The 10,264-nt window shown below is 45.1% G+C and overlaps 1 protein-coding gene across 1 annotated transcript; it reads left to right on the forward strand.

Moving 5' to 3' along the window:
- Nucleotides 1-713: 713 nt before the first annotated feature.
- LOC124030303 (neuronal-specific septin-3-like) lies at nucleotides 714-10,029 on the forward strand (the record flags this gene model as incomplete). Its single annotated transcript, XM_046341697.1, has 4 exons — nucleotides 714-809; nucleotides 3,452-3,542; nucleotides 5,576-5,627; nucleotides 9,479-10,029. Coding segments are annotated over 4 exons (432 nt in total), but the record flags the coding sequence as incomplete, so codon positions are not given.
- Nucleotides 10,030-10,264: the final 235 nt, after the last annotated feature.

Raw genomic sequence — 10,264 nt, forward strand, 5'->3', positions numbered from 1 at the left:
GGGTTAGGTGTAAACCTACAGGACTGTAGCTCTCCAGGAACAGGGTTGGAGTGTAAACCTACAGGACTGTAGCTCTCCAGGAACAGGGTTGGAGTTAAAACCAACAGACGGGTAGCTCCCGAGGAACAGGGTTGGAGTGTAAACCTACAGGAGGGTAGCTCCCCAGGAACAGGGTTGGATTTAAAACCTACAGGAGGGTAGCTCTCCAGGAACAGGGTAAGAGAGCCCTGTGTAAACCTACAGGAGGGTAGCTCTACAGGAACAGGGTTGGAGTTAAAACCTACAGGAGGGTATCTCTTCAGGAACAGGGTTGGAGTTAAAACCTACAGGAGGGTAGCTCTTCAGGAACAGGGTTGGAGTTAAAACCTACAGGAGGGTATCTCTTCAGGAACAGGGTTGGAGTGTAAACCTGCAGGAGGGTAGCTCTCCAGGAACAGGGTTGGAGTTCTAACCTACAGGAGGGTAGCTCTCCAGGAACAGGGTTGGAGTTAAAACCTACAGGAGGGTGTCTCTCCAGGAACAGGGTTGGAGTTAAAACCTACAGGAAGGTGTCTCTCTAGGAACAGGGTTGGAGTTAAAACCTTACAGGAGGGTGGTTCTCCAGGAACAGGGACACTCGTACACAATAGTAGCATGTACACATCTGTGTCATCATGTTGACCTCATGACCTCTGAATGACCCCTGTAACCCCTGCCATCTGACCCCTGTGTAGATAAGACAGGACCTGAAGGCCAATGGGATCCGAGTCTACCCTCAGACGGAGTACGACGAAGATCCAGAGGACAGGATACTCAACGACAAGATCAGGGTGAGACACACACACACACAGACACACACACACACACACACACACACACAGACACACACACACACACACACACAGACACACACACAGACACACACACACACACACACACACACACACACACACACACACACACACACACACACACACACACACACACACACACACACACACACACACACACACACACACACACACACAGCACACACACACACACACACACACACACACACACACACACACACACACACACACACACACACACACACACACACACACACACACACACACACACAGACACAGACACAGACACAGACACACACACACAGACACAGACACACACACAGACGCACATACAAGCATTCGTGCAGGAATTCACACGCAAACACACAAACATTCAACCATGTGCGCACGTATCCACACACACACCAGCGTGCGCGCATACGCTCACACACACACACACACACACACACACACACACACACACACACACACACACACACACACACACACACACACACACACATTTTACAAGTCACACTTGTAAGCAGTTTAGCAGCGATAGTCAAAGGCACTCACTGGCCAAAGCACATTACAGTATAGATCTAGGACCAGCGTTTGGTGTCAACTCCTCTCCTGGTCCTCTCCTGGTCCTCCTCTCCTGATACTCCTCTCCTGGTACTCCTCTCCTGGTCCTCCTCTCCTGGTCCTCCTCTCCTGGTCCTCTCCTGGTCCTCCTCTTCTGGTCCTCTCCTGATACTCCTCTCCTGGTCCTCCTCTCCTGGTCCTCCTCTCCTGGTCCTCCTCTCCTGGTCCTCCTCTTCTGGTCCTCTCCTGATACTCCTCTCCTGATACTCCTCTCCTGGTCCTCCTCTCCTGGTCCTCCTCTCCTGGTCCTCCTCTCCTGGTCCTCTTCTCCTGGTCCTCTTCTCCTGGTCCTCCTCTCCTGGTCCTCCTCTCCTGGTCCTCCTCTCCTGGTCCTCCTCTTCTGGTCCTCTCCTGATACTCCTCTCCTGGTCCTCCTCTCCTGGTCCTCCTCTCCTGGTCCTCCTCTCCTGGTCCTCCTCTCCTGGTCCTCCTCTCCTGGTACTCCTCTCCTGGTCCTCCTCTCCTGATACTCCTCTCCTGGTCCTCCTATCTTACCTTTCCCCTGTCTGGTCCTCTCCTGGTCCTCCTCTCCTGGTCCTCCTCTCCTGGTACTCCTCTCCTGGTATTCCTCTCACTGGTACTCCCTCTTACCTTTCCCCTGTCTGGTCCTCTCCTGGTCCTCCTCTCCTGGTCCACCTCTCCTGGTACTCCTGTCCCTGGGTACTCCTCTCCTGGTACTCCTCTCTTACCTTTCCCTGTCTGGTCCTCTCCTGGTATTCCTCTCCTGGTATTCCCTCTCTGGTATCCCCTTCTGCCTTTCCCTGTCTGGTCCTCTCCTGGTACTCCTCTTACCTTTCCCCTCTCCTGGTCCTCCCTGGTACTCCCCTTACCTTTCCCCTCTCTCCTGGTCCTCTCTGGTACTCCCCTCTTACCTTTCCCTGTCTGGTCCTCTCTGGTACTCCTCTCTTACCTTTCCCCTGTCTGGTCCTCTCCTGGTCCTCTCCTGGTACTTCTCTCTTACCTTCACCCTCTCCTGAGTACTCCTCTTACCTTCACCCTCTCCGGTACTCCTCTCTTACCTTTCCCTCTCCTGGTCCTCTCTGGTACTCCTCTCTTACCTTTCCCCTGTCTGGTCCTCTCTGGTCCTCTCTGGTACTTCTCTCTTACCTTCACCCTCTCCTGGTACTCCTCTTACCTTCACCCTCTCTGGTCCTCCTCTCTTACCTTTCCCCTCTCCTGGTCCTCTCCTGGTACTCCCCTCTCCCTTCCCCTCTCCTGGTCCTCTCTGGTACTCCCCTCTTACCTTTCCCTGTCTGGTCCTCTCCTGGGTACTCCTCTTACCTTTCCCTCTCCTGGTCCTCTCCTGGTACTCCTCTCCTGGTACTCCTCTCCTGGTATTCCTCTCCTGGTGCTCCCCTCTTACCTTTCCCCTCTCCTGGTCCTCTCCTGGTACTCCTCCTCTACCTTTCCCCTCTCTGGTCCTCCTCTCTTTACCTTTCCCTGTCTGGTCCTCTCCTGGGCCCTCCTCTTACCTTTCCCCTCTCCTGGTTCCTCTCCTGGTACTCCCCTCTTACCCCCTCTCCTGGTCTCTCTGGTACTCCCCTCTTACCTTTCCCCTCTCTGGTCCTCTCCTGGTCCTCTCCTGGTACTCCTCTCTTACCTTTCCCCTGTCTGGTCCTCTCCTGGTACTCCCCTCTTACCTTTCCCTCTCCTGGTCCTCTCCTGGTACTCCCCTCTTACCTTTCCCCTGTCTGGTCCTCTCCTGGTACTCCTCTCTTACCTTTCCCCTGTCTGGTCCTCTCTGGGTCCTCTCCTACCAGGTACTCCCCTCTTACCTTTCCCTCTGGTCCTCTCTGGTACTCCTCTCCTGGTACTCCTCTCCTGGTATTCCTCTCTGGTACTCCTCTTACCTTTCCCCTGTCTGGCCCTCTCTGGTACTCCCCTCTTACCTTTCCCCTCTCCTGGTCCTCTCTGGTACTCCCCTCTTACCTTTCCCTGTCTGGTCCTCTCCTGGTACTCCCTCTTACCTTCACCCTCTCCTTGTATTCTGTGTGCAGAAGCATTCCGTTGCGGTGGTGGGGACAGACAAGAACCAGGTAAACGGGAACAAGGTCCTGGGCAGGAAAACCAAATGGGGCATCATAGAGGGTGAGTGTGTTTACATTATCAATACATTATCATGGGGAGGTGTGTTTGCATTACTAGTAATAATATGCATAATGAGTAGTAGTAGTAATTATAATGTGTAATAAGTAGTAGTAGTAATAATAATATCAGCATAATGAGTAGTAGTAGTAGTAATTATAATATGTAATTAGTGTAGTAATAATATATATAATGAGTTAGTAGTAGTAATTATAATAATGTGCATAATAAGTAGTAGTAGTAATAATAATATGCATAATGAGTAGTAGTAGTAGTAAGTATAATATGCATAATGAGTAGTGGTAATAATATGCATAATGAGTTAGTAGTAGTAATTATAATAATGTGCATAATAAGTAGTAGTAGTAATAATAATATGCATAATGATGTGTAAATAATAATATGCATAATGAGTAGTAGTAGTAATAATAATAATAAATATGCATATTAATTAGTAGTAATAATAATATGCATAATGAGTAGTAGTAATAATAATATGCATAATGAGTAGTAGTAAATAATAATATGTAATGGTGTGTCAATAATAATACTTATAATGAGTAGTAAGTAATAATAAATACGCATAATGAGTAGTAGTAATAATAATATGCATAAATAATTAGTAGTAATAAATAATATATAATGAGTAGTAATAATAATAATAATATGCATAATGGTATTAGTAATAATAATATACATAATGAGTAGTAATAGTAATAATAATATGCATAATGGTAGTAGTAATAATATGCAAATGAGTGAAATAGTAGTAATAATATGCATAATGAATTAGTAGTAATAATAATATACATATTTAGTAGTAAGTAATAATAATATACATAATGAGTAGTAGTAATAATAATATGCATTATGAGTAGTAGTAATAATAATATACATAATGAGTAGTAGTAGTAATAATAATATACATAATGAGTAGTAGTAGTAATAGTAATATACATAATGAGTAGTAGTAGTAGTATTATTAATATACATATTAATTAGTAGTAGTAATAATAATATACATAATGGTAAGTAATAAGTAAATAATAATATATATTAATTAGTAGTAATAATAATATACATAATGAGTAGTAATAGTAATAATAATATGCATAATGAGTAGTAGTAATAATAATATGCATAATGAGTAGTAGTAGTAATAATATGCATAATGAGTAGTAGTAATAATAATATACATAATGAGTAGTAGTAGTAATAATAATATGCATAATGAGTAGTAGTAATAATAATAATATGCATAATGAGTAGTAGTAGTAATAATATACATAATGAGTAGTATTAATAATAATATACATAATGAGTAGTAGTAATAATAATAATATACATAATGAGTAGTATTAATAATAATATGCATAATGAGTAGTAGTAATAATAATAATATACATAATGAGTAGTAGTAGTAATAATATGCATAATGAGTAGTAGTAATAATAATATACATAATGAGTAGTAGTAGTAATAATAATATGCATAATGAGTAGTAGTAGTAGTAATAATATGCATAATGAGTAGTAGTAGTAATATACATATGAGTAGTATTAATAGTAATAATGTGCATTATTAAATAAGAACTGGTTCTTAACTGACAGGCCAGGTTAAATAAAAAATCATATCCCAATACAGTTTCAATCTGGAGTCATGTGCTTCCTGCCCTCTGCGTTAGTAATGAGGAAGTTGCAGAGCAGGAAGCAGACACGTGTTGAGAGAGAGAGAGAGAGAGAGAGAGAGAGAGAGAGAGAGAGAGGAGAGAGAGAGAGAGGGAGAGAGAGAGAGAGAGAGAGAGGGAGGAGAGAGAGGAGAGAGGAGAGGAGAGAGGAGGAGGAGAGAGAGAGAGAGGAGGAAGGAGAGAGAGAGGAGAGAGAGAGAGGAGAGAGAGAGAGAGAGAGAGAGAGAGAGGGAGAAGAGAGAGAGAGAGAGAGAGAGAGAGAGAGAGGCAAAGGGCTGGTGTTCCATGGATGTGGTGCAGCTGATTTGAACCTGTTTTAATCAGTCTGTTCTATTCTGTATGTCCATAGTTGAAAACGTGGCACATTGTGAGTTTACCAACTTGAGAGATCTGCTGATTAGGTGAGTTCCAGTTACTGTACACCTGCCTGGTGGTCTAGAGGGTCAGGCCTCTGCCCTGGACGCGCATGCTGCCTGGGGTGGTCTGAGGTCAGGCTCTCTGCCTCTGGACATGCTGCCTGGGGTGGTCTAGAGGTCCCAGGCCTCTGCCTCTGGACCACATGCTGCCTGGGGTGGTCTAGAGGTCCAGGCCTCTGCCTGGACCACCCCAGGCAGCATGTGGTCTAGAGGTCAAGGCCTCTGCCTCTGGACCACACATGCTGCCTGGGGTGAGTCCTAGGAAGCTCTGCCTCTGGACCACATGCTGCCTGGGGTGGTCTAGAGGTCAGGCCTCTGCCTCTGGACCGCATGCTGCCTGGGGTGGTCTGAGGTCCAGGCCTCTGCCTGGACCGCATGCTGCCTGGGGTGGTCTAGAGGTCAGGCCTCTGCCTCTGGACCACATGCTGCCTGGGGTGGTCTAGAGGTGAGGCCTCTGCCTCTGGACCGCATGCTGCCTGGGGTGGTCTAGAGGTCAGGCCTCTGCCTCTGGACATGCTGCCTGGGGTGGTCTAGAGGTCAAGGCCCTCTGCCTCTGGACCACATGCTGCCTGGGGTGGTCTAGAGGTCCAAGGCCTCTGCCTCTGGACCACATGCTGCCTGGGGTGGTCTAGAGGTCCCAGGCCTCCATCATCTGTTGATCAGCTGTCTATTCTTCATCATCCATCATATCAGCTGTCTGTCCTTCATCATCCCCTTCATATCAGCCTCTGTCCTTCATCATATCATTCTGTCCTTCACTCCATATCAGCTGTCTTGTCCTTCATCATCCATCATATCAGCTGTCTGCCCTTCATCATATCAGCTGTTTGTCCTTCATCATATCAGCTGTCTGTCCTTCATCATCCATCATATCAGCTGTCTGTCCTTCATCATATCAGCTGTCTGTCCTTCATCATCCATCATATCAGCTGTCTATCCTTCATCATCCATCATATCAGCTGTCTGTCCTTCATCATATCAGCTGTCTGTCCTTCATCATCCTTCATATCAGCTGTCTATCCTTCATCATATCAGCTGTCTATCCTTCATCATCCTTCATATCAGCTGTCTGTCCTTCATCATCCTTCATATCAGCTGTCTGTCCTTCATCATATCAGCTGTCTGTCCTTCATCATCCCTTCACCTCAGCTGTCTATTCTTCATCATCCATCATATCAGCTGTCTACCCTTCATCATATCAGCTGTTTGTCCTTCATCATCCTTCATATCAGCTGTCTGTCCTTCATCATATCAGCTGTCTATCCTTCATCATCCATTATATCAGCTGTCTGTCCTTCATCATATCAGCTGTCTATCCTTCATCATCCATTATATCAGCTGTCTGTCCTTCATCATCCATCATATCAGCTGTCTGTCCTTCATCATCCATCATATCAGCTGTCTATCCTTCATCATCCACCATATCAGCTGTCTGTCCTTCATCATATCAGCTGTCTATCCTTCATCATCCATCATATCAGCTGTCTGTCCTTCATCATATCAGCTGTCTGTCCTTCATCATCCTTCATATCAGCTGTCTGTCCTTCATCATATCAGCTGTCTATCCTTCATCATCCATCATATCAGCTGTCTGTCCTTCATCATCCATCATATCAGCTGTCTGTCCTTCATCATATCAGCTGTCTATCCTTCATCATCCTTCATATCAGCTGTCTGTCCTTCATCATCCATCATATCAGCTGTCTATCCTTCATCATCCATCATATCAGCTGTCTGTCCTTCATCATATCAGCTGTCTGTCCTTCATCATCCTTCATATCAGCTGTCTGTCCTTCATCATATCAGCTGTCTATCCTTCATCATCCATCATATCAGCTGTCTGTCCTTCATCATATCAGCTGTCTGTCCTTCATCATCCTTCATATCAGCTGTCTGTCCTTCATCATATCAGCTGTCTATCCTTCATCATCCATCATATCAGCTGTCTGTCCTTCATCATATCAGCTGTCTGTCCTTCATCATCCTTCATATCAGCTGTCTGTCCTTCATCATATCAGCTGTCTATCCTTCATCATCCATCATATCAGCTGTCTGTCCTTCATCATCCATCATATCAGCTGTCTGTCCTTCATCATATCAGCTGTCTATCCTTCATCATCCATCATATCAGCTGTCTGTCCTTCATCATATCAGCTGTCTATCCTTCATCATCCATCATATCAGCTGTCTATCCTTCATCATCCATCATATCAGCTGTCTGTCCTTCATCATATCAGCTGTCTATCCTTCATCATCCATCATATCAGCTGTCTATCCTTCATCATCCATCATATCAGCTGTCTGTCCTTCATCATCCATCATATCAGCTGTCTGTCCTTCATCATATCAGCTGTCTATCCTTCATCATCCATCATATCAGCTGTCTGTCCTTCATCATCCTTCATATCAGCTGTCTGTCCTTCATCATATCAGCTGTCTGTCCTTCATCATATCAGCTGTCTATCCTTCATCATCCTTCATATCAGCTGTCTGTCCTTCATCATCCTTCATATCAGCTGTCTATTCTTCATCATCCATCATATCAGCTGTCTGTCCTTCATCATCCATCATATCAGCTGTCTGTCCTTCATCATCCATCATATCAGCTGTCTGTCCTTCATCATCCTTCATATCAGCTGTCTGTCCTTCATCATCCATCATATCAGCTGTCTGTCCTTCATCATCCATCATATCAGCTGTCTGTCCTTCATCATATCAGCTGTCTATCCTTCATCATCCTTCATATCAGCTGTCTGTCCTTCATCATCCTTCATATCAGCTGTCTGTCCTTCATCATCCATCATATCAGCTGTCTGTCCTTCATCATCCATCATATCAGCTGTCTGTCCTTCATCATCCATCATATCAGCTGTCTGTCCTTCATCATCCATCATATCAGCTGTCTGTCCTTCATCATATCAGCTGTCTGTCCTTCATCATCCTTCATATCAGCTGTCTGTCCTTCATCATCCATCATATCAGCTGTCTATCCTTCATCATATCAGCTGTCTATCCTTCATCATATCAGCTGTCTGTCCTTCATCATCCATCATATCAGCTGTCTATCCTTCATCATATCAGCTGTCTGTCCTTCATCATATCAGCTGTCTATCCTTCATCATATCAGCTGTCTGTCCTTCATCATCCATCATATCAGCTGTCTATCCTTCATCATCCTTCATATCAGCTGTCTATCCTTCATCATATCAGCTGTCTATCCTTCATCATATCAGCTGTCTATCCTTCATCATATCAGCTGTCTATCCTTCATCATATCAGCTGTCTATCCTTCATCATATCAGCTGTCTATTCTTCATCATATCAGCTGTCTATCCTTCATCATATCAGCTGTCTATCCTTCATCATATCAGCTGTCTGTCCTTCATCATATCAGCTGTCTATTCTTCATCATCCATCATATCAGCTGTCTATCCTTCATCATATCAGCTGTCTGTCCTTCATCATCCATCATATCAGCTGTCTATCCTTCATCATCCATATCAGCTGTCTATCCTTCATCATATCAGCTGTCTATCCTTCATCATATCAGCTGTCTATCCTTCATCATCCTTCATATCAGATGTCTATCCTTCATCATATCAGCTGTCTATCCTTCATCATCCTTCATATCAGCTGTCTGTCCTTCATCATATCAGCTGTCTGTCCTTCATCATCCTTCATATCAGCTGTCTGTCCTTAATCATCTGTTGTTCAGCTGTCTATCTGCCCTGATGCTGTTTGTGTTTTTGTCTACAACATTATATATTTGAACCTATTTACATAAATAAACATGCAAATAAATTAATGTTTTTGCGTTTGTCTGTGTTTCCTGAAAGGTCCCACCTGCAGGACCTGAAGGACGTGACCCACAACATCCACTATGAGACATTCCGCGTCAGGAGGCTGAACGAGAGTAACCTGACCGTCCACGGTCTGGCCCTGTCCTGCTTTCCAATGGAGAACGGGACCCACGGAACCAATGGAACCAATGGAGCCTCGGACAGGAGCGAATCAGAGAGCCACCTCTGAGGGGGATCACAGAGTGCGTCGCACACAGCAGCAGCTCCAGCTTCCTGCTCACAGCTTCCTGTTTCCTGTTTTGACTGCAAAATTGTTGGTCGACTGTTTCCCCCAATCGGAACACGAGAAAGAGAGCGAAAGAAAGAAAGAGGAACTTTTTTTTTTAAACAAAGGAGAGATGTTTTCGGTGGCCACCACACCTTGGATTTTGAACATTTTATTGAGTTTTACTAAAGACATTATTGATAAGAAATGCATTTAAACTTCATATATGAATATATTTTCTCAGAATGAGTTTATATGTCCTGGAAGCAGGGTCACACAGGGCTGGAAGAGCAGAGATACATGGAGAGAGAAAAACAGAGGGGGAGAGTGAGGGATGGAGAGGGGGAGAGTGAGGGATGGAGAGGAGAAGAGTGAGGGATGGAGAGGGGGGAGAGTGGGGGATGGAGAGAGGGGAGAGTGAGGGATGGAGAGGGAAGAGTGAGGGATGGAGAGGGGGAGAGTGAGGGATGGAGAGGGGAGAGTGGAGGGATGGAGACGGGGAGAGTGAGGGATGGAGAGGGGAAGAGTGAGGGATGGAGAGGGGGAGAGTGAGGGAT

Source organism: Oncorhynchus gorbuscha, unplaced genomic scaffold, assembly GCF_021184085.1.
Source record: "Oncorhynchus gorbuscha isolate QuinsamMale2020 ecotype Even-year unplaced genomic scaffold, OgorEven_v1.0 Un_scaffold_10393, whole genome shotgun sequence".
NCBI classification, from domain to species: domain Eukaryota; kingdom Metazoa; phylum Chordata; class Actinopteri; order Salmoniformes; family Salmonidae; genus Oncorhynchus; species Oncorhynchus gorbuscha.